We start from the raw sequence: 25,049 nt of genomic DNA on the forward strand, positions 1-25,049 counted from the left end.
CGATCCACTTCTCTCTCTCTCTCTCTCTCTCTCTCCTATTCCTTTGAATAGTCTCTATCTCTCTCTAAGAAATAAAAAAGCCCACAAATCTAGAATAAAAGAGGCCTAAGTGGTTCGTAAGGTTCTATGACTATTCACAAGCAAAATAGGAGAATTTATATGATGAAAGGCTTATGAACACATACTCATCATCCCTTCCTTGATCTTTGATCCAACAGTAGCTCACTTTTTGAGGAGTTGCTGTTGGATCAATTATCAAGGGTGGTACCTTTATCGTAGTACCACCTTTACGTCTTTTTTTTTCTTTTTTTTTGATGACGTAGGATGTCCCCACGCCCTTCGGGAGTAGGACTAGTCCCTACGGATACACGCAACGACCCACTCACCACGGGTATCAGGTAAGTCGGGGGCGGCATTCGAACACTCGTCAACAGCGAGTAAACCCATGACTTTATGCCAAAGAGCCAACGCCTCGGTGGGTACCTTTACGTATTCATACAACCTTTAATCATATAATTTATCAGAAATTAGTTCAAAGAGCTATTACTACTCGAAGATTCCAAAGTATATTATATTACATGGTCCATACGACTAAATATTATAAGCCAAATCTAATTCAAGTACAAAATTGAAAAGTTTCACCCATACAGGAGATAGAATTATGAATTCGACACATAATTAATTACAACAAAGTATATTATATTATATGGTCCACATTTGCTTGAATTTTATCAACCTTCAGAAGGTCCTTCATATAAGTCTTCTCTACCGGTGTCTTCTTCTGCTCTGCATGAAGTTGATCCAAACTATGGTTGTACTTCCTTTAATGGAATAGGCTTTGCCATCATGTACATTGGATTCAGAGTAAAATTTATGTTCTCTAAAGAAATGACGCCCTCGTATATGATTTTACGTGACTTGACGGTCGGGCATCATATAATTTCTCGTCCTTCTCATGTTGCTTAGCCGTACTGAACTTTACAATGCATTATTTTTCCAAACACAGAGTACTCATAGAAGTCTAGCTTCCTAGTCTTGTCTTCATTGAGCAAATCATGTTTCATGTTGCTCCATATGTCTCACTCGATCATACGGTAATTTTGTGACTAATATGACCCATCCTTAAATGCCATATCCGCATTGAATTGTGAATAATATGACCCATCCTTAAATGCCATATCCGTGTTTAATTAGAATCATGATCCTCAAATGATGACACAACTACGCAATTTGTGATGGTGTTCATTACTAATTTTGTTGAGTTGCGTACTTACACTTATTAAAGTCACAACCAAGGTTTTAAATTTCGTCCGAAATCCGGATTTCGGTCAAGGCTGAAACCGAAACGTTCCGAAACCGAAATTGCAAAACACACCAAATTTCTATTGAGATTTCGGAAATTTAGCCGAAATTTGAAAAAATATATTATTTTTTTATTTGGCCTAAAAATCGACATTTCGTCTCTTTACCGAACTTCAGCCGAATTTTCAGGGTTTCGGCTGAAATTCTGAAATTTCGGTTTCGGCTAAGTCCGAAATTACCCCCTAAACCAAAATTTAAAACCTTGGTCACAACTAGATGACTTCCTTTTTCACATATAGAACACACAGAACATCTGTTAACGTTAGGGATGGAAATGAGGGACTATTTACAGTTTACAATACCTAGATTTAGTCATATACAGTTTGAGATTCTTGATGCAAATTCTGACCATTCCTAACCTAACAGTCTTGCATGCAGGGGCAGAGCCAGGAATTTACATTAAGAGAGGTGGGGGGGGGGGGGGGGGGGGGGGGGACTAATTTACACATTGCCTGCATTGGTCATTGGGGGGCCAGCTTACTAAGGTTGCAGATTTAACTTCCAGCTTACCTGGGGGGGGGGGGGCAGCTAATTTACACATTGCGTGCATTGGTCATTGGGGGGCCAGCTTACTAAGGTTGCAGATTTAACTTCCAGCTTACGTTACAAAAGAAAAAGAAAAAAAGGATTTTGAAGTCGCAGGGGGAGGGGGGGGCGGCATGGCCACCCCCAAGCTATATGTGCCTCCACCCCTGCTTGCATGGCATGGTATTCCCTATCAAGATATCATCATGGGTTTGAGCCTCTAGCTCAATCGTAAAAGGATGTGTTCCTCAACCAAGAGGTCCGGGATTCGACCCAGCTTACGTATCAAAAAAGAAAAAGAAAAAAAGAAAATAGTATCATCATCAATTGTCTTTTAGGTGACAATCCAGTACTTATTGGGACACATGTGATAGGAACAACGTGACTCAAGAACCCACTCATATTTTGTGTGATCACTACCTGTGCCTATAAGAAGGGAGTTTTTATATGGTGGCCGACCGTCAAACGACAAGGGTAGAGAGAGAACCCCCCTCCCCCCTTGATTTTTGATCCAGGTCAAACTCCTTTTATTGACTTGTGCCTTTAAAAAAAATCAACGTGGCTGATTTGTTCTCTCTCCACCCTTTATATGTAAAGGGCGGCCACCATATAATTTCTCGTAATAAGGACCGCTTTACCATCTCCAGAATTACCCCATGTTGCTATGCCTATATTTGAGGATTGATTATTCTTTCCTTGTTTCTCTTTGTGTTTACTACAATTCTTTTTAATGGGCCTCATTTTATGATAGGCTTTGCCTTTGATCGAGATCTACTTTATTTTGTCCTGCCTCAAGCAATCAAACCTTGTCTTTGAAGGAGGGAGAAGTGGAGGGCCGTTGAGCTGGGCTTCTTGTTTTTTTCCCTCTGGACGCATTACACATATTTGGTCAGGTTTCTCAACCTAAAAACCGGCCCAACCCAAGACACGTGATTTATGAACCTGACCCAGGGTATTTTCGGGTTAGGTCGTGCAGTTAGGGTAAAACCCAACTTAAGTTGTATAAGATTAAGGGCGATGATATTTTCACGCCCCCTTGCATTACGCATGTGCCCCCCTTATAACCTGATTTGACGTCAAAAAGCGTTAAAAGTTGTCCCCTGTTCACATCAAATCAGGTTATAAGAGGGGTGCATGGGTAATGCAGGGGTGAAAATATCATCGCCCTAAGATTAAACGGCATATTTCATTTTCAAAAAAAAAATAATAAATAAAATTAAACGGCATATACATTCCCTTGTAGGACCCAAAGCATAGTTAAACTCTTTAACCAAATATCTACTACCAAACATTGGCTGCTGATATCGCACTACTATATAATAAGGGCGATGATTTATTCGGCCCACAATTCACATTAAAAGTGGGGTGCATTATCCTAATAGAGGCGAAAAAATCATCTCCTTATAATAATTGCACTAATTCAATGGTTATTACTGTTCCCAAAAGCTCTCTCTGAAGCCAATTAAAACAGAAAAGACAAGCAGACTTTTATGCAATTATTAAAACATAGCATTGCCACCTAAAAATTTTAAGACGTGTTTTAGGGGTAGTTTCGTACTTCTCTAACCACTTGAGTCAGTGACCGCCCAACCACGGTTTGAATTCTAATCTCTGGTTAAATCCCGCCCTGTCAAATTCGAATTTTCCGAACTTGTCATAACATCAGACCCAGGAACATAACATCCTTTCCAAACTGCCCCAGAGAAGAACGTCAAAGGCTTTTTTCAGCAATCCAAAGGTCAGAAAAAACCATTCTCCCCTCTATTCACCTTCAGATAACATTATCTTTTTTTCTTTGTATGAACATTTTTTCCTCTACGTAAACCCTTAAAATGTGACATTTCTTTTTTCAGGTTAAGACCATGCCAGAGGCAAGAGACAGACGATCGAGTGGGGATTTAGGTTTGGGTTTTGGGATTCGAAGGGGACCGAGAAATTGCCATGAAAGGAATATGTTCCGATCTGACGATAAAGAGAATATTCCGCCTGAGGGTTCGAGGTCTATACGTCGAAGGAAAGGCCCTTTGCCTTCTTGGTACCCAAGAACGCCCCTCCGCGACATTACCAGCATTGTTAAGGTAAATCTTTTGAATTTCTTTTTCTTTGATCCATATGCTATGTTGGGAAAAAATAATAATTAAAGATTAGCCTAATCTTGATTAGTATCCGTATCAAATCAATCCTAGTTGGTTAATCCTATCATCCAAGTAATACAATGATCAGATCTTCTGATATATTTTAATGTAAAATCAGATGTGTATTTTTCGATTCATGAAAATAATTTTGTGTTTCTTTCTGATCTAAGAATGCATTTCTCATTTGATCTCTATGTTGATTGATTCCCTTCATCACCCTATGTGAGTGGAATTTGTTTTCTGTGTTCTTTCTTCAATTCTTGATAAGGGATCTGATATTAATCTGTCTCTGTTTAAATGTAATACTAAAAAAATTAATCTGCTTTAATATGTTAGGCATTGGAAAGGAGAAGGGCTCACCTAAGAGGCGCTGCTGAACTTCGACGAAGGAACCAAGAAATCGAGATTTCCCCTCCGCCCCCTTCAATCACTAGCCCTCCAACACATGAACCAAGCATTTCAGAACAAATAACAGTCACTGAAAGCCCATTTTCTGATATTTCGGATTGTTCTGCAAATCCCGTGGATTCGATTAAAAGTTTCTCAGAGCCTGCAGAAAACCCAATTGAAAGCCCATCTTCATCTAATGTTGTGGGTGTCCCTGACTTGAACATTACTCCTGATGAGAAGAAATTGTTGAATTTTGATGACATTGAATTGGTTGTGAGGGTAAATTCACAGAGTGGAATGGCCCAGATGCCTGCAAAGAAGAAGTCTGAGAGGAGCGCGTTGATGTCAATGCGATGATGATTGAAACAGTTCGTTTCGGATGGCGATTCGGTTGAAAGAGTAGGGATTGATGGATGAGATTCATCTTCTGATGACATTTTTTTAACCAAAATTGCTCACAAAATTGGTAATGTTTCTTTTTACCTCCCAACAAAAAAATCATGTTGTATATGATGCTACTGTTGTTTTCTTTTCTTTCTGATCTTTTGGTGTAGAATTAGCTTTTTCTGTAACATTGTACCCATTTTCCGACCCTAGTTTGTTACTGGAGAAGGACCATTGTATATATTTTCTGCCCAAATGCAATCATGAATCAGTGAATTTGTTCCTACATTTGGTGGTGAGTAGCAAGAAACTTTTTATTGCAGAAGCATTTATGTGTTTTGATGGTTTCTATTTCCTGTTTGTTTCATTTTAATGTTTTTTGTGTTATATAGCCTGTTGAAGTGTAAATGATTAAATAAGACCAACTCTAACAACTTAAGCTTTTGGAGTAGTTGGTTTTTTCACATGGTATCAAATCTATTTCCTCACTCCATGTCCTGGGTTCTAAACCCTGCAACTCCTTCATATTAAAAATCCATATGTACTGCTAAATTAAAAAAGGTGCCACATGTGCAACATGTACGGCGAACCCACAAAAGCGGGACCGCATGCGAGAGAAGGGGTGGGGGGTGTTGAAGCATAAATGTTTAAATAATACCAACTCTAATGGATTAAGCTTTTGGAGTAACTTGTTGCTGCACATCGGCCTTTCATATGAGAATTCTTTGAATTATGCTTTATAAATCTGTGGTCATATTTGATGTTAGTTGTTTTCCTTATGCTAACTGATTATTGATGAAAATCACTTGGTAGAAGTTAGAAATGTGATTACAGTGACAATACAGACCTTGGAATCATCTCTATAGAATGCCTACTTTTAGTTCTGGCTTTCTTGGTTATGTCATATCCTTGACCATTAGTCCCATTGACAGTTTTGATCTTTGTTCTATTATTCCAAATTTAGCCCCATTTTTTGCAGTTTCCTTAGGTCAATGGCAAAGTATGTACTCAGTCACTTCAAGTTCATTATCAGTAGTGTTGCCTTAGTTTGGATTACAAGAAATCAAGATTGTCAGGCTTAAATTATGGAACTAGAGTCTTAATCATTGAACTCAAATTCTTTGAATAAAGTTTAGGTGATTTAATCTATACTGCATGAAAGCCATGCAACCACCATTCAAAAAAAATGAAAGCCATGCAACCTTTTCACTTATAGTCTGTAGTCATCTCGACATCTCCGTAGAAAACAAAGATTTGTAGAAAGTTTTCTCGCTGTAACATGGAGTAAGGACATGGTTTTCTATTGGCAATAATATGAAGTCTGTTACTGTAAGATAAGCAACAGCATGTGCGTTGAGCTTTATTATCTTTGAAGATTACATCATAGCATTAATAAGAGAATTAGAGATAATGCTGACATCTAATACACCCCCTTAAGCGAAACAGACAATCAACAGCAATGAGCTCATGTAGCAACATTCTGAAATGCTGACCTGTGAGAGGTTTGGTCATAATGTCGGCAAATTGATCATTTATGCAGATATATATCCTACATCTAAAAGCCTTTTGTAGCCGACCCCAACTAGTTTGGGACGAAGGCTTAGTTGAGTTACATCTAAAAGCCTTCTGCAATCCAATCCTGTATGAAGTTGTAATCTATTTCAACATATTCTGTACAGGCATGAAAGCATACACCAAATGATTGGTGGGTTATCAAATTCCAGGATCAATTAAGATGTATTGTAGCCAAAGAAGTTTAGCGATAGCATTTCCAATGTACTTATATTCTGAATTGGTGCTATATTGGGCGACTGTCAGTTGAATTCTAGAGCTCCATGAGGGCAGATTCAGACCAATGTAGACATAGTAGCCACCTGTAGATTTGCAGTCATCTGGGCACCCACACTAACTCATTATTCACATATGCACTGACCACTATAGAGAAAGCAGTCATCTGGGCACCCACACTAACTCATTATTCACATATGCACTGACCACTATAGAGGCAAGGGTTTGAAGAAGAATGTTGAATTGAAAAGTATGCTTGAGATACCCAAGGATTCTCTTAACAACAGTCCAATACTCTTCTGTAGGAGGTGTGTATGTTGGACAGTCCTTCTTAACAAAGATACCAATGCCCGGTCTTGCTAGTGTGAGACAGCGAAGGGCATCCACAAGCTTAGAATTGACAACCATTGGAGTGGAACAAGCCTTGGCATCATCTATATGAGTACGCTTGAGTAGGCAGATGTATTTGGTTTGAGCCAGGTAAAGACCATCTGCAGTTCATTGGGCTTCTAACTCCAAGGATGAAATTAGTTGGCCCCGGGTCCCTAACAGATCTCAATCCCAAGTTAAGAAATAAGAGATTTAACTTCGTTAGATCTATTTTCTGTTACTATTAATCTTGCTAATGTAGATAAGAATAACTAGAATCATAAACTTGGTCTACTTGATAAGCATTGATGAATCAGAACGAGACCCGAAGAAGCCAATACATATTAGAGCTGTGCTCAAATGGTGGAACCCGTGGCCTTAGGGCTTGTTTCAGCCCATATAATGCCTTCTCCAGATAACAGACATGCTGTGGACATTTTTCGTCACCTAATATATGAGGGTTGTGCTTGAAGATGTGCCCGTCGAGCACTATTTGGGAATACATTATATACATCTAAACAATGAAGTGGCCACTTGAAAGTAACAGCAACAATGACAACCAGGTGGGTGATGGTCAGTTCAGTGTGCTGATAGTTTCTTCATAGTCAAGTCCAGCTTGCTTGTTGTATCCTTTGGCTACGAGACAGATCTTGAAGTGGTCAAATAACCCATTTCCTTGCAGCTTGTTCTTTTATACCCATTTCTGAACAAGGCATTTAATGCTTCTGCCATTACTGGTCTCCAGTTAGGACCTTTGTTGTCTTACGTAAAGCAAGAAGGTTCAGTGGCAAGGGCATATGTTGAATGATAACATTCGAGTAAGGGAGGTTTACTTGTAACACAACAATCATGGAACATCTTTGGTTTGTTAATACCATCTTTGCAGCGAGTTAGCATGTGATGAGATCTTTAGTAGGTGGTGGTGGCAAAGGTGGAGGTGGGATGGAGGGTATTATGGTATGCATTGGACTTTGAGAAGTCTCTATTAAAGAGGAATCATGGATGACTCATGGATGACTGAAGCAGGTATAGGTGATGGTGCAAAGGCCCCAGAATCAGACTAAGTAGAGGCAAGTTGTTCTTCATCAACACCTATCGGTTGTGTGGAATCCCATTAGTCAATACCGTTCTTTGTTGTGTTGTGTCTGATTAGTTACTGAGGGAGGAAAGTTTTTTATGATGATGGAAGAAAGTGTTTGATGATGATGTGTAAAAGGATCATTCGACATATTCATACCCTGGCTATAAGCTAGAATAGGGCGGATTGGTATGGGTGATGCCAAGATCTGCTCCGTGTAGATGTGCTTTGGTAGAGCTTCGATATGTGCTCGTCCTGCTCTCAAAGAACACGCGTTAGGGGTCGTGGAGTTTGGAATCCGGGAGACCACTCTGAGCTCAAGTCAGAAATCGGCACACAAGTAGGAAATCCAAGCATTAGTGAAAGAATTACAATGCTTCTGAATAGTAGGCTATGCGTACCTTTGAGCGTGGGGGTCTATTTATAGAGGAGCCCAAGACAATTTAGGAGATTTGCCGTTGCGGGAGTTTTTCCTTATTGGTTGATTTTCTATGGGGTTGGTTTCCATGCTTATCTAGATAAGTACCGAGCTTCCTCATGTGAAGTCAGCAGAAATGAACAAGTGTTCCTCGAAGATTACTAGTTTAGAGACATAAATGATGGAGCCATTGTATCCAATATCCATGAAAAAACACAATTGAGCAATTGTATCCAAATGTACAACGAAGTAGGGTGTGAGGTTGTGTCAGCCCTATCCAATACCTAATTGGAAAAAAAGAATGACACAATACTAAGCAATTGACACCAAAATAATCTATGGGAAAATTAAAGACCTAAAGATGCCTAACAGACAACATTGATGGACCCATTAAGCTCGTAAGTTCCATTGCACGAACCTCTGGGTTTGCACCAGAATTGATTTTAAATAATAAATTGAAACAACTTACGAAATTTTTGTTTCATGGATCATTACTCCAATAAATTTGATGCAATAGTTTTTTTAAACCTTGCTTCATAAAAGTAACAAAGGACCCAAGTAAATTCCAAAACAGTTTGATAGATTGCTTGTTGTTTCGCCCCTTTGGTTGCCTTAATCTTTAGAGAGATGTTAAACGTAATTGTCGAGCCACGAATGATTTAGAAGTGGACATGAATTCCCCCTTGGTACAAGATGTGCATTGGCCTTTTGGTTTTAAAACCAAAATTCTTCTCTGCAAGAATGTTCATGAAATTCAAATAATTTTTGGGAATGATATTCCCCCCTCTGACTGATAAAATCCCCCCCCCCCCCCCCTTAACGTTGTTATTCGTTAAGTTTTAAAGGCAAAGAAAAACATTAAGTCGTCAAAGTAAAACATTAAAGTGGGTGAATTTATCCTCAAGCAGTAGTGAACCATTCTCACATAAACCATTAAAGGGGTGGATTTTATCTGTTTAGGGGGGGGGGATAATATCATTCCCCATAATTTTAGTCAACATTAACTTGATCCTTTTGCTTTTTACTATCGACTTACAAGCTAGTAACATCCTTTTCCGTGGAACTTGTAACATGCAGTCAAGTCACTTTCATAAAGAAATACCTAGATTTCAAAGTCACTTTCAGGTAAAAACACCTAGGTTTCTTTAAATACATAAAGAAAACAAGATACAAACTTACCATTTTTCTTCAAATTACAACAGCATAAGATGAAAAGGGAGAAAAATTTTACTAGAATTGGCGAGGGCCGCGCGAACGCGTACCCTCTCTAACACAAATTATGACGTCCACTCTCCCACTTGGGGAGATGGTAGGACGGCTCTCCTCCAAAGTGCAATGGAGGCAGCAGCCCTAGGCAATCGGCCTATTTGATCACCGATAGACCCCGTCCAGGTAAGTATGCTCTACCGTCTTCGTTTCATTTCTTTTATAGAGACCTGCTTCTCTTCGGTTCTTCACTACGTCCGATGTGGGACTATCATCCGCCTCTTCGAGTCTCTTGGGCGCTTCACGCTCAGTACGCCACAACTCACAAGCGGAAACGATATCTTTTAAGTTTTAATAAAAGGAAAGTGATACATGTGACGCTTTTTCTTCTCAGGGCCACCACATTTTAGTGTATTTATGACTACTATTTATAATAAATGGGGTGGCCCACGGAAGAAATTATGACGAATATATCATTTCCCTTAAATAATAAAGAGAAATGTTATCAGCACTACTGTATTTTATAAGGCCACTCCTCACTTTATTAAAAGTACAGTATGGCCTGCACCATAGGATGATCCAAACCGTCTATTAGATGAGCCACAGCCAAAATAGGTTGTGTCTCTAAAATTATTTTCATAGGTTGATCCTAACCCTACGATCTAATAGAGGATTAGGATCAACACTCTAACTTTCAGATCGGAGGGTTAAGATGAACATATGAAAATGTTTTTTGGGGCACAACCTATTTAGGCTATGGCCCGGCCCATCTAATGGACCGTTTGCAATTTTGCATCATCCTATGTTAGAATTATTTTATTTTAGATGGACAAGCATTTGAGTGATTGATATCTTTTTTTTATGCATTTTCTGGGTACTTGTTAGAATTATTTTATTTTGAATTCGTACGAAAGTTGGAGTGATTATGAATCTGTGTGAAATCAACGTAAGGATATGAGTCTCGATTTTATTAATAGAAGTAGAACTATACATCCAGATTTCTACTTATGTAGACATATTCCATCGGCTGTAGATCAGGAAAATATGATTAGAATAGAAATTATGATAGCAACATCTCTCATGTTATAACTTTATATGAGTTCTCCCTTTGGGCCTGTATGGATGCCGAGAAGATTTTGATTTGGATTTCTCACATTTGCAGCCTTTTTTGCGTTGTGATTTGGATCCGGACGAAATCTTTGGATTTCCAAATCAGCAAATGACAGTGAAAAAAAATCAGATTTTCAGATATGCTATGGAAATAAGTAATTGGAAATCCATAGATATGCTGTATTTTGTATGGGTGAAGGACAGAGCACATTTTCTTTGACCTCGAAGTCAAATAACAAAGCATTAACCAGTTAGATAGAGGCCCAACCCCTTGAATTAATGAACCTTACCGTGTCCTCCGGTTTTGAATCAATTATCTTACAAAGGCATTTTTGCTTGCAAGCCCCTATCCTAAGTGGTAACTCTAGTCTATCTTTTGAAATAGGAAAATGATATGGAGACCGAGAGTACCACCTAACAAGGGACCTGCAATGAGAATATACACAAAAAAAAATCTGTTTTTCTTGATTTTCCTAAATCTAAGGCTGGCACACGTCACTTGTGATATTATGGCCAGAACCCATTTGTTCGGTACCATTTCCGGTGGTACTTTCGGTTTCCAGCTTTTTACTCTTGGAAATATTGGTATCCCCGATCTTCTAGGATGGGATATCTAGTTTCTCATCAGCCAATAAGAGCACAATATCTAAAGAAGCGCTCCTCTAATCATTATTTGCAAATGAAATTTCTTCTAATAATCTACCAGGCAATTTCACGGAAAGCCATTTCACGCTGTTCTCTCTAGCAAAAGCTAGCCACGAAACAACTTTCCACAAAATTGCCTAGCAAATCCCAACATTATTTGCCAATAAGGCCTATGTGGCGGTGTCTATTAATCTATTGTTCTAGCAAAGGAAGCTGATTTTTACAACCGCTGTTTTTCTATTCTCTCATTGGTTGTCATTTTTCCTCGAGACCCGTACCGATACATAAAGTTAAAATGTAAAGCCCAACCATGGTAAATTGAAGATGATAGACTGTCACAAGTAACCAAGTAACTCTAATAATTGAGTAAAAAATGGGTCCTTTTTATTTGCATCTTGTTTTAATATTTTTTTTGAAATGTCTCTCTAGTTTCAATATTGGCACCGTCCTCTCTACACTTTTCTCAATGTCTGATCAAGTTAAAAGGCTGAAAGTAAGGAATGCCAAAATCTAAACCAGGTAATGCAAGCATTATATTCCCGAAAATAGAGTAAAGCCACGTTTGGATACCCACAAGATTTAGATTTGGATATCTCACATTTGGCAGTTGAGAATTGGATCTGGATCAAATCCTTAAATTTCTAAATTAGCTATCTGATTTCAAATCTGTTCTGCAAGACATTATTTGGAAATCCATATTTGTTGCAAGTACCTTCACCCTCGTTGCTCCTCGACCTTGCTGTAACAGTGACAAGACGTCCCTTCCTCTCTCTCGTACAACATGAGCATGAAGATGATTGATGTATCTTGTATCCAAAACTCAAAACCATTTACAAATACAAAAACATGAGGTATCCAAACGTGGCCTAATAGACCATTCAAAATCCAAATTCCCCCTAATTAGACTTTAAAATCAGTAAAACCATAAATTTTGTTAGATTTCATCATGACAAGCCTTGGTTTAAAACCTCTGTTGGAAACAAGCTGTTCTGAGATGGGCCCTACTCCCAAATCCACTGTACACGTTCTTGTTAGCATCTGATGGACTGTTCGGATCATCAGATCCAATAGGACCAATTTTTCACAAAAATACCACTGTTTATCTGATAAACTAACACACATACATCAATTTCAGTTGACTAAGCAAATACTAGAAGGGCACAACCCTGACACGAGCGTGTCTTCGTATCGTCTCCAGTTCGTCTATTGCGGCCTCTGAAGTCTAAATTCGAAACAACCCTTTTTAGTGTCCATAATACCCTCATTCTGAAAACGCGACTATAGGATATTAATTTTCGCTTCTATGGGCATTTTGGTCAATTCTGAAAAGGAAAGCGGGTTATTAAGGTGGATCAGTTGAAAAACACTGGTAGGTCTCGATGCCCCTTTTCCTTTTGAATAAAACCTTGGTTTCAAAACTGAAAAAGGGAGCTCCAGCTTCCTGAAAATCTCCGATCTTCATTAATGGCAGTTATGGCTCTATTTCCTTTAAATCTGAAGGAGAGCTCGGAGATCTAGAATCCTTTCCTTGGAAAAATAATTCAGATTTAAAAAAAAACTATTTTCGATCGATAGTTTGATCGGATCGCCGAAAAAATGTTGCGATTGAGGGCTTTTCGTCCATCGAACGACAAGATCGTGAAGATTCAGCTTCATCCGACACATCCATGGCTTGTAACGGCGGACGCATCGGATCACGTTTCGGTCTGGAATTGGGAGCATCGCCAGGTTTTTATTTTTTAGGGTTTTTTCTTTCCCCTTGATTGGATTTTTGTTTTCTCTGTTTTTTGTGGTGAAATTGTTTTTTTGCCCTAGGTAATTTACGAGCTAAAAGCTGGGGGTGTAGATCAGAGGCGTTTGGTTGGAGCGAAGTTGGAGAAGCTCGCGGAGGGCGAAACTGGTAAACAGAATGTTTTCTATTTAGATTGAATTTTTGTGGAGATCGAAATTCTAGATTTGATTGTTCGAGATCTGTTGATTTTCTGAAGCTTTAATGTTGGAATTACTCTCATAGGTATTTTTTTATTACAATTAACTAAAATGCATGCCCTAAGATTTTTTGTTTTCATTTTTTGTCAGTCTTTTCCTCGTATTTAGGGTTTGAATACTCACATTTTGTAGAAATTACTCTAGTCAGTATCTCTCTTAAGCATTGTAAAACCTAAGATATAGGGTTAGTTTAGATTGTTGAGTGCACTGTGTTGGAGATTGTGATTTCCTAAACTTGAAGAAGGTCTAATTGTTGTTATTACGATTGGAGAGATTGTGATTTTACTCCACGACTGCATGAATTTTAAGTAAAGAGGTTCAGAATCACATAAGAATTAATTACCCACAAAGTTTAGTTGATTATCACTTGAGACTTTTGACCATCTAGTGCCCAAGTACTTACCCACTAATATCAATTTAGGTTGCTTGAGGAGAACTGCACCAATAAGGGAAAAGTTTCATTACCCTTTCTCAGGGTAAATGTTATATTCACCATCAACCACGATAAGGATCCACTAATTAGTGCTAGGATGCCATTGTGAGTAATAAACTAGCAGTTACCAATAAGGCAATAATGGCTCTGATGACAATAAAATGGGTTTATGTACTCAACAACTTACTGGATCTCATGAAAAATCCACTAGTAGATATCAAGCAAATTTCTGGAATAAATAAGGTGAGCTACTTGTTTTTGGCCCTGGATTAGCGCTTCTGGGCCTGAACACAATGTCTTTTGATTGATCAGATTGATCAACTAACTGTATCAAATGATATTATGTAGTCATTTGGAAACTATTTGAAGTTGTTGGGAAGGTGTATAATAAACTTAAACTCAATCCAAGAGTTGCTGAGTGTATGTACCATAACACTTTCCACTTTCCCGCCCCAGTTCCGCATGTTGAAAGCAACATGTTGCCAAAAGAAATGCAGAAAAAGAGGTTGCCTGTAATGTGTTACTTTTCATGCAGAAAAGTGAGACACGAAAGGGGATGGAACACCCCCCCCCTCCCACCCCCACTCCACACACACACACAGACACTCAACACACGCCGTGTGCTTCTCACGTGCTGAGGGGTGTAATATCTTGTTCATTTGAAAGGGGATGGACCCTTATTCCTTGGAACTTGATTTGGAGTTGCTACCTAGGTTAGCACCTTGGACCCATGTTACTCATCCGTTCCGCATTCTAGGTAATGGGTTCTGTATCCGATTATGGAGTCAGGTGTTAAGCATCAGCCCCACCCTTTAGAAACTAGTCTAATAAGCATATGAGAAGTTTGGGCTGATTTCTTAGATTGAGTGGATGACTTTAGCTATGACCAAGCCATGTGATGTGCTAGAAAAATGCCCTAGGGCACCTGCACGAAGAAAAATAATGGATGGGTTGCCCTTAGTTTTTCTGCCATTGCTCTCTGTATTTTGATTGTTATAGATCAAAAGTGTATGAAAACATGTGCAAATGATGTAAATTTAAGATGAATCTTCAATAAATACTAGAATATGAACAAATACACACTTAAAAACCATCGCATGAACAAGGTAACCATCCATAATAGTTCAACAGTATTGACCTAGTGACATGCAGTTGCAGGCCTGCAGCGTTGCGCATGTTTTTTTTTTTTGGAACCGTAGCCAAAAATTTATTAAGAAGAGACCGAGATGGTCAAAGTACAAAAAGGAGGCTAGGGCCCCCAATTACAATAACTCATGGAGGAAGAGAATCATAAAGCGCTAAAGACTCTTTGGTAGCGGATCTTCTCACATGTTTAAATACTACGGGAGATGAGGCAATCCTGTCGAACAATTCATCAAAAAGCCTATCAAATCTAAACATGCGGTTGCACATGTTTAGAATAGCAAAAAATACAAAAATAGTTATAACATTGTGAAATATAATATATAACTATATGATAGTATGAAATTGTGCTATTTATATAATTTCATTGTTCGTTATATTTTTTTTATAAAGGGCGGCCCAGTGCACGAGGCTCCCGCCATTGCGGGGTCTAGGGAGGGCTAGATGTACGCAGCCTTACCCTTGCTTTGCAGAGAGACTGTTCATTATATATTTTTTATACTCAACTTAACTAAGCCTTTGTCCCAAACTAGTTGGGGTCGGCTAATGAATCCTTTAGAAAATTTTCATGAAGAAGGTGAAAGGATCTACCCGGCTCAAATTGACTAAGTCTATTCCTGACACTAGTTGGGTTCGTCTACATGGATCATTTTCTTCCATTCTATTCTATCAAAGGTCATGTTCTCTGTTATATTCCTAGCCCTCAAGTCTTTCCTCACTGTTTCTACCGAACTTGTTTTCGGTCTGCCCTACCTCTTTTTACTCCATCAACTTGGCACGAGTCACCTCTTCTCACTGGAGCATCCAAAGGCCTACGTTGGATATGCCCAGACCATCTTAAGTGGTGCTCTCTCATCTTCTCCTCAATTGGTGCCGCCCCCACTTTTTTTACAAATGACTTCATTTTTAATTCGATCTAATCTTGTGTGGCCGCATATCCATCTAAACATTCGGAATTTCGGATCCCCACTACACTCATCTTATGCACATGCTGCTTCTTGGTGGCTCAACATTCTGAGCCGTACAGCATGGCTGGCCTCACAGCTGTCTTATAAAACTTTCCCTTCAACTTGGTAGGTATTTTACGATCTCACAGAACTCCTGAAGCATGCTTCCACTTCAACCAACCTTCTCTTATTATGTGGTTAACATCCTCTTCAATCTCTCCTTCCTTATGTAGGATTGAACCAAGATAGCAAAAGATATCCCTCTTAGATACCTCCTGTCCAGTCATATTTACTACATCGTTGCCCCGTCTCCTTACATTACTAAAGTTGCACTCCATATACTCTGTCTTGTTTTTTTATAATTTTTAAAAATAATTTATTATTTTTTAATCCTTTTTTTTAAATGTTATTTTTTTATTTTTTAATATTTTAACACTATCAATTAATTAATTCCCCTATTTTAAAGGATTTTAAAGAAAAGTAATTAAAATAAATCATAAAAATGTAGAACCTAACGTGCATATTTGGTAATTTTTTTGAAAATATATTTTTCCTACATTAAAGAATTAAATCCATGAAAAACGACTAATGCAAGTTAACTGTAGAAAGAATTAAAAAATAAAAAATGCATCCTTGATGTTTGGAGTCGAAAACCAGGTTTTTTAGGCATTTCAGTCAAAATGTCAATATCTCTTCCAAAATCTTCTAAAATATATAATTCTATCTTAACCTTTCAGTTGGCATTACTGAAACGAAGCCGACATGCTACCGACATAACCAATATATCAGTCAACATATTGGAACAAAATCTCTTGTGAATTTTGTGTAAGTGAAGACCGATGTCAACATATGCCGGCCGAAACTCACATGTGTTGACCGATATTTGTTAGCATGCGTACATCTATGTACTTTTGGTCTTTGTTATAATCGACCCCATGGTAGGGTATGAAACAACCAAGGGATGCATGAAAGAAAAAAGTGGGATCGAGATGAGAAGAGATGAAGAGAAGAGAAAAGAGAGTAGAAGGGAAAGGGGGGTGAATGGTATTTCTGCTGTTGGAAAACCCAATGCACGAACACTTTTTGTAAATTGTGCAAGGTGCAAAAACCCAAAGTGGGCCCCACTTAAGTGATTTGAACAAAAATACGTAAGAAAATCCCAAAAATACCCCTTTACAAGTATAAACCAACGAAAAAAATGAACATACATATTGGCAACCTATGATTTTAGAATGACGAGCCCACTTATTTTTCTACAGTCATCATCCAATGTTCACATCAGTCTTCCTTGACAACTGTTCTTTTGTTCAAAGTCAATTATCATAATTAAGGATCCCCCAGTTCAAAAAAAAATAAATCACAATTAAGGATCTTTGTGCGAAAAGAGTTGGTAATTCTGTTTAAAAACATTTTCAAAAAAAAAATTCTGTTTAAAAACATTGTTCTTTTCAAAGGGAAAAATATTTTGAAACATAATGATCTAAACTGTAATTTCTTCAGAGTAACTAGAAAAGGCTTATTTTACTAAATCCAAAATATTTTCGTCTGTTCGACTTTTCTGAAAAGAAAGGCAAATTTGTGTCCTGATTTTTCTCCCTTTTATGTGGTTGCCAGAGCCAAAAGGAAAACCCACAGAGGCTATGCGGGGAGGGAGGTAATGGATCTGGTTGCTCAATTTCATCTGCTTTTCCTGTAAACTTTGCTGGCTTTGTCACCTTGTGTTGAAAATGAACCCTGCTATGGGTGGGAAATGGTTCCTCAAGTGTTAAGCAGGTCAGCTTCTATGATGATGATGTGCGCTTTTGGCAACTTTGGCGTAATCGCTCTGCAGCTGCTGAGGCTCCATCTGCAGCCACTCAACAGTCATCTGCTTTTACTTCTCTTGCTCCATCCAGTAGAGGAAGGCATTTTCTTGTCATTTGCTGTGAGAACAAAGCCATATTTCTGGACTTGGTAACAATGCGCGGACGTGATGTGCCGAAGCAAGAGCTTGACAACCGGTCTCTTCTCTGGTAAGTCCTTACTCCATCTAATATTTTCTCAATGGAGCGTGGAAAATCATGTTTTAAAAGCTATCACTGCATCTATTTAGACTAGACTATTTCAATATAGCGCACAATGTGTTTAGTTAACAATTTGAAAAAAAAATGATACCACGAATAAGATAAAGGTATGCGGGAACATTGTAATTTACTGGAAATGTTCTTTGAGAAGATCTAGGAGAAGTATATTGACTAGCTGTTGTTGATGTTTTCAAGGATATCATTTTTGCTGTGAAATTGTATCTCTAGTTGTTTCTATTTGATGTCTTACTTTACTTTTGGTGTTGGCATCCTTTGGTTGAGACTTGGCTACTAGCCTACTAGTGAAGGGAATCAACTAATCAATTCTGAGGGCGGTGCTGTTGGATCGTCTTTTCTCCATGTTAGTTAAAAAATAGGATATGGTCTTCACTTGAGCACCCTTTGAAAGTTTACTTAGGCGGTTTGATGTCAATCTATTCTCAGCACAAATTAGATTCTCCCTCACTCCATCCCCTTTCTTGTGGCTGAAATGGCCCTTTTACCTATCACTCTTTCATCTCTTGGAGATCCCTTTACACTTAGAAGATCAAGGCGGAGGCCTGTGCGACCCAGGTATATAGTTCCCCGATTTGTTTCTGTTACAGCCTACCTACATCACTGACTTTTGGCCCTTTACCCACTTAACTACGGAAAAGGTTACAGATGATTTTTGCCTGAATTAATGAGACTAGACCAAATCACCCGTTCCAAACAAACATTCTATCCATGCCATTTCTTACGCATTCATGAGGGTGCCTTTTCCCCTTCTTCTTGAATTGGTTATTTAGATCTGATGCACAACTGATGTTTCATTCTGTGGTAGTTTATTAACTACCTATAACATTGTCTTCTTGCTTTTACAGTATGGAGTTTCTTTCCAGATCTGCTGCTGGTGATGGCCCTCTTGTTGCCTTTGGTGGATCTGATGGCGTAATTAGAGTTCTCTCAATGATAACATGGAAGGTCCAAAGGGTTTCATATTGACTTTTGAAGTGTCATTCTAACTGTTATTCATAAGCATGTGAATATGATATCTGACAATTGTAATCCACAGCTTGTTCGAAGGTATACTGGTGGCCATAAAGGATCAATATCTTGCTTGATGACATTCATGGCTCCTTCTGGCGAGGTAATTTATGTGGTTCTGTCACACTGAGGTTATGGAGTTTCCACCTGTGGTAGTATGCATGGCCGTGTTGCTTCAATTTTTTTAGATTAAAGAACGTTGTTATTTAGATTACACTCTGGTCAACTTTTAAGTCTTTTTGCATACATATCTCTCCTTGTATTTCATTGGGGCTTTGGAAAGTTATCCATGTGTCTTCATATGTTGTAATGGTCTTGTATGTGTCTGGTGAAGCTTAAAATTTGATTATTGGTTCATCTTGGAGGGCCTTTTGGTTATTTCAGGTTGTCTTAATGCACAGACTAAGCCACAACTTTGGTAAATGATTAACGATTGCTTTTCATGGAAATTATTTTTACAAGAGTTCATTTATCTACATTTTATGAAATATTTATCAATAATTTTTTGGAGGAGCGTTGAGGTTGGAATTTTAGCCGTGGGACTGGCCTTTAGACCTATATGATACTTCCACTGAAGCATTATATTTTTAAATTGCTGGTCAGGTATTGGCAATTTGAGAAATAATTCTAAACAGTTTATGAGATTTCCAGTTTTCGGAGAAAACATATAGCTTCCCAATTAGCATCTATGTTTTTTATCTGGCAAAGTCTTCTAGTTGGTTCAAAATATGCACGTCTACTGGTTATTATGCGTTTATAAGGGTGTTTTTCAAGTAAAAAAGCTGGGGCGATTTCTTCAGCTTTCTTGGGAGAATCAGGTGTCTGCCTCATGAATTTTCTGACTTAAATTTTTTGAATTAAAAGTTGAAAACTTGAAGAAGTAAAACAGAAAACTTTCAAAATAATATAAAAATTCGAGAAAAAGCTTGATTCATTTTCCAAGCAAAACTCATCAGTTCATCTTAATGCTGTATACAACTATATTTGTACATACTAGTATACTACATAAGTACATAGTAATTGTTACTAGATATATTTCACAAATAAATGTAACAAAACATTCACACTAGTCAGCGCCGATCATCTTTTCACGTAAGACTTGCTTCTACCACACTAATGCTCTCTTCAATGCTCAAAACAGCACAAAAAAGTTGATAATAATCGAATAATATGGAAGAGACTCAAAAGATGGAACTTAAAATAGTGAAGAAAGGGATTTCCTACTCACTATTGCATTATCGGGTTCATTCAATAGGATGTCGACCATCCAAAAAAGTAGATCTCAACAAATTAATCACCTAAAACTTATAAATTATGACTCCGTTCATTGGTTGTGGAGCACTACAAAATACTGATGCATTAAACTCTAAATGAAAAACTCCAATGCTCTCTAGATCTCAAATAAAGATCCAGCATTTGCTACCATAATTTCTAGACACCCTCTCTAAACTGTTAGCATGGCTTCTTCTTCTTCTTTTTTTTTTTTTTGTTTTGAAATGGCGCAAATATTATTAAAAAGAAAGGGGAAAACCCCGGGACCGAGTTGGTCAGAGAGACAAGGAAAAGCAACAAAACAAAAAGAACAACAACAGACGGGAGATTAAGGGGGAAGATAGTACAATATCTCCAAGTTCATCTAGCAAGCCGCTCAACCTCGCTATTAGCCGATCGTCAAACATGATCGACCAAGTGCCCCATCCACCTGATCCTGGATCTCATCCATCAACTCCGCAAACATCCATGGGTGAGGCCAGCTTCTGACTATCCATCTAATAACATTGAGGGAATCTCCCTCTACAATGCAATACGACTGTCCAAAATCAATTCTGTCAACAATCTTGATTCCGTGCATCATCATTCTCACTTCCGCCTCCTCATTAGAGTCCTTAACCCAAATGGGTCCTGAAAAAGCTCACTAGTCAGTCCTTCCTCATCTCTTAGAAACCCTCCTACGCTACCGGCCTAAGGTTACCAAGGCTAGAACTGTCAATGTTTAACACTTTAACTTCAGCCAGCTAAGATTAGGGGGTGTCCATCTAGGAGATACGAACTCCACTCTCTCCGAGCTAGAGCACATCTCCTTCCAACACCTATTGATGTCAGAGCTAGAGAAAAGCTTGAAGCAAGGGAGCATCTGCACCCAAGAAATAATGATTGAGATGCTTTTTTTTTTAGTAAAGTGAGCCTTCCACACCATTTGGAAGATCTGAGCATTCCTCTTCTTTCAAAGAACCCAAATTGCTGCTATCAGCGCAACCCTTCAAAGAATGCTCCCTTTAGTAGGCCAGGGCACAAAGTACCAACTATCCACTAGGTCAGGCAAATGACGAGGAAAACCCCACGACATCTCGAAATTTTTGAGAATGCGGCACCACACCTCTCTACCATACCTACAGTGAAAGAGCAAGTGGTCGCCTATTTCATTGGCCTCCACACAAAGAACACAGTGGTCGATGATTGGGATCTTTCAGTTGCGCAAATGGTCAACCGTCAGAATCTTGTTTTGGAAGTAGTCCACCCGAGAACACACACTCTAGGTGGAACCAGGATACTCGAGACTCTGGACAAGTGAGAAGAAAGCTTGCTAGAAGCAATACAGAGATAAAAGGACTCTGATGAAAGTGCCAGATGTGCTCCCGATCCAAACCCTTTTATCTTTGCCAACCTTGCCAATGTAGATGGAATCAAGAATATGGAGAAGTCGGGCAATTCTGTCGACCTCCTATCAAAAAAATTTCGCCTGAAGTTAACCTTCCAAGAGATACAACCCTCCACCCTCGCAACACATTCATGAACAAAGACTTCCTTATTGGAGACCATGCCAAGGGAACAAAACCTTCGGGGTAATCCCTGCTCACCATTTGTCCAGCCAACACCTAACTTTGTCCCCTTTATAAACTCTAAATCTAGTACCTTCGAGGAACTTTTGTTTATGCCTCAATATGTGTCTCTACAAAGTCAATCTGCTGCTTGTATTCTTATCATTAGAGATCCATTTCTCAGGGTAAACCCCGCACTTTCAATTACTTTAGTCCAAAGCTAATGCTATCATCTGCATACCTCGACAACCACTTACCAAGCAAAAACATTATTGACGAGTCTTAAGTTTTGGATTCCCAATCTGCCATACTTAATCTGTCTGCATACTTCCTCCCAACAAACAATATGAATCTTCTTTTCATTTGTGCCACCTCAGAAAAAGTTTCTGTGAATCTTCTCTATTCGCTTGATGCCTTGATCACAGTAATGAGACATCCCAACAAAGATAAATGATAAATGGGAATATTTGCAAGCGCATTTTTGACAAGAATGATTCGCCCCCCTAATGGCACCAGGTTCTGCTTCCGAGTAGATAATCTCCTTTCCACCCTTTCCACTATCGAGTCCCAAGCCTTTTTTTAAGTTCTCTCACCGAGAGGAAGGCCCGGGTAAAGAGGTCAGGAAATGATCCACAGACCACTCTAGAAGACCTGCCATCCGATCTCTCTTATCATTTGCAAGGTGCAAGGTGCAAGGTGAATGCTGAGCCACTTAGACTTCAAAAAATTTGGCATTTTCCCCGCAACTATTTTTTTTAAAATGGCAACATATTGAAAAAGAGAACCAAGATGGTCCTCAAGGAATACAAAGGATTACAAAGAAAACAACAAAACAAAACAGCTCACGGAGGGAGAAAGTCAAACCACTCCAACCCCAATCTATGAACCCCTGATCTAGCAAGGGAGTCAACATCACCGTTAGCTGATCTCCTAAGGCTTAAACACAATAGAAGAGTCCGAGGTAAGATCAGAGATCTCCTCAAAGTAGCTAAGGAATCTCCAAGGGGGAACCACTCTCCCCGAAAGCCAACAAATAACATTGGAGGAATCACCTTCCACTATCACCCTATTATATCAAAGGCTGAAACAAATCTGAATATCGGGAGACTTTTCGCCCAAAAAATAGCCAAGGCAATAATTTTCATGAAGAGCCAATAAGATGACTTTGCCACTCCCTCAAAGACTCTCGAATTTCTTTCTTTCCATATAACCCACCACAGAGCTAAGAGGCAAAACTTCCATAAAACCTTTCCTTTCTTTTTCCAGGGAACAAAATCCCAACCCTTCATTAATTCAGAAACCGATTTTGGGAAAACCCAACAAATATCTAACCTTTTCAATATAAGCCCCCAAATTTCTCTCGCTACCTTGCAATGAATAAAAAGATGGTCAATAGATTCCCTATCTTCCAAGCAAAGAGAGCAATGGTGTTACAAGAAGGAAAATCCTCAAAGACTCTCGAATTTCCAAGCACCCAAATTTCCCCCGCAACTATGTCATATCTTAATGATTAGAATAGGTGGAAGTTACAAGAAGGAAAAAAATCAAGTCCTAATGGAGAGGTCTTTGCTTCTCTTTGATCGTATCGAGAAGCTTGTGCCTCCAACAAAAAATTCAAAGAAGCGTGTTGCTCTTAAGCCTTGGCACGCCTCAACGGTTGATGCATGTTTGAAATGAGTGTCTGCCACATGGCATTGAGGCTGTACCTTTCTGTGGGTCATAAATCTAGAATACCTTAAAAAAATCTGAATTGCCTAATGATCCAGTGAGAGGATTTGAACCCTACCTTTCGATCTGGATGGTTCGTCTAGTAAGGCTCTCTTTCGATCTTCTATGGGCTAAAAACCATCCTGACAAGATACTCCTAACCATACAACCAGGAGTCTCTAAATGAATGGAAATAAAAATTCATATACACAACTGTCCTCATTTAATAATCGCAAATGCATTTGAGCTCCACCAGATCATTTAGCTCAAATCAATCAGATGCACACCACATACATGAATGCCTCACTGCATTATAGCGAGGTTATCTATGCATGCATTATCTGTTTGTATATGTTTCTCAACTAGAAAAATGTGCTTGTAAAGACATTTCTCAAATTGAAAAATTCAAAGGTTATTTTGCCCCTTTCTTGCAAATGCTGTTAATATATTTCTGCTATTGAAGTTGAGAACTATTGAAGTTTAGTTCTCTTAGTTCTCGATGATTATTGGTGCTTTTGGGGTTCTCTACTCTTACTGAGGCATCTCCATTTGATTATTTGTGTCAACCTTTCTTTTTGTTTTTTATGTTTGCTGTTTCCAACTATTCATTTTATCGTCTCTGATCAAGGAAGCTATCTTTATATTGACCAGGAACCGTGACAATAAAGTTTGCCGATGATACTATTAAGCCATAAATGTGATTATGTTCATAATGCTAAATCTGGAGTGTTTGTTCTTATTTTCCTACAATGTACATGTGTCAACATATCCATATTCTCATTAAAAACGCTTTTGCCATATCATTCCTCTTGCTCTTAATAAAATTGTCATTTCCTAAAAAAATTTAATTTTGATTTAGTCTACTTTTAGGTTTTTAAGTTTGTTGTGTAATGTTTTTCTGTTTATTTCAGGCACTTCTAGTTTCCGGAGCCAGTGATGGTTTACTTATACTCTGGAGTGCAGACCATGCTCAAGATTCTCACGAGCTTGTACCCAAGCTGAGCTTGAAGGTAGTCGTTTCTGCTTTTGACAATTTTTATGGGACAACTGTTTTAGCATTTTATTTCTCTTTTTTCCTTTTTCTTTTTGTCCTAAAGATTTTGTTGGGACTGTATCTTCTTCCCCAATTTACGGGACTGGTCAGTTGCAGCTTTATTGCTTGCACAGAGATCTTGTTCCTCATTACTACAAGTTCTAAAGCCATAAATTTGACTTGTTGGTTCAACAGGAAGTTTACTACCTGTCCTTATATGCCAGGTTGCAATACTTTAAATGCATTTTAGGTTCAAGTTCATAAGTTGGAAAGCATTTTTAAAACCAGACACAGGTTCATGAATTGGAAAGCACTGTTAAAACCTTACATACCTTTCTGGTGACACTTCTTCAAGGCACACGATGGCGGGGTTGTGGCTGTTGAACTTTCTAGGGTATTGGGAGGTCCTCCACAGCTGATTACAATTGGCGCGGATAAGACGCTAGCTATTTGGGACACAATTTCATTTAAGGTGCTAC

At 38.6% G+C, this 25,049-nt stretch overlaps 2 protein-coding genes and 1 non-coding gene across 3 annotated transcripts in view; 2 read left to right on the top strand and 1 right to left on the bottom strand.

Moving 5' to 3' along the window:
* The first annotated feature begins 3,550 nt into the window (after positions 1 to 3,550).
* On the top strand, positions 3,551 to 5,109 carry LOC143889256 (protein GIGAS CELL1-like). The gene is made up of 3 exons (XM_077393431.1): positions 3,551 to 3,625; positions 3,741 to 3,965; positions 4,359 to 5,109. Exons 2-3 carry the CDS (start codon positions 3,750 to 3,752, stop codon positions 4,767 to 4,769), a joined length of 627 nt encoding a protein of 208 aa, XP_077249546.1. The 5' UTR covers positions 3,551 to 3,625; positions 3,741 to 3,749; the 3' UTR covers positions 4,770 to 5,109.
* Positions 5,110 to 9,689: 4,580 nt separating this feature from the next.
* On the bottom strand, positions 9,690 to 9,849 carry LOC143891491 (U1 spliceosomal RNA). Its single transcript, XR_013255372.1, has one exon. It is a non-coding gene; the product is annotated as a U1 spliceosomal RNA (small nuclear RNA).
* A 2,922-nt stretch (positions 9,850 to 12,771) lies between these two features.
* The window catches only part of LOC143890281 (Transducin/WD40 repeat-like superfamily protein), a 33,181-nt gene continuing 20,903 nt past the window's right edge, over positions 12,772 to 25,049 (top strand). Inside the window, exons 1-8 of the mRNA XM_077394912.1 lie at positions 12,772 to 13,138; positions 13,226 to 13,310; positions 17,537 to 17,576; positions 17,686 to 17,934; positions 18,849 to 18,948; positions 19,040 to 19,114; positions 24,449 to 24,547; positions 24,926 to 25,042. Coding sequence (XP_077251027.1) covers positions 13,007 to 13,138; positions 13,226 to 13,310; positions 17,537 to 17,576; positions 17,686 to 17,934; positions 18,849 to 18,948; positions 19,040 to 19,114; positions 24,449 to 24,547; positions 24,926 to 25,042 — 897 coding nt within the window. The 5' untranslated portion in view covers positions 12,772 to 13,006. The remainder of the gene's footprint in view (positions 13,139 to 13,225; positions 13,311 to 17,536; positions 17,577 to 17,685; positions 17,935 to 18,848; positions 18,949 to 19,039; positions 19,115 to 24,448; positions 24,548 to 24,925; positions 25,043 to 25,049) is intronic.

This window comes from Tasmannia lanceolata, unplaced genomic scaffold, assembly GCF_043159265.1.
Source record: "Tasmannia lanceolata isolate RefF3 unplaced genomic scaffold, GAP_Taslan_0.1 ptg000013l, whole genome shotgun sequence".
NCBI lineage: Eukaryota > Viridiplantae > Streptophyta > Magnoliopsida > Canellales > Winteraceae > Tasmannia > Tasmannia lanceolata.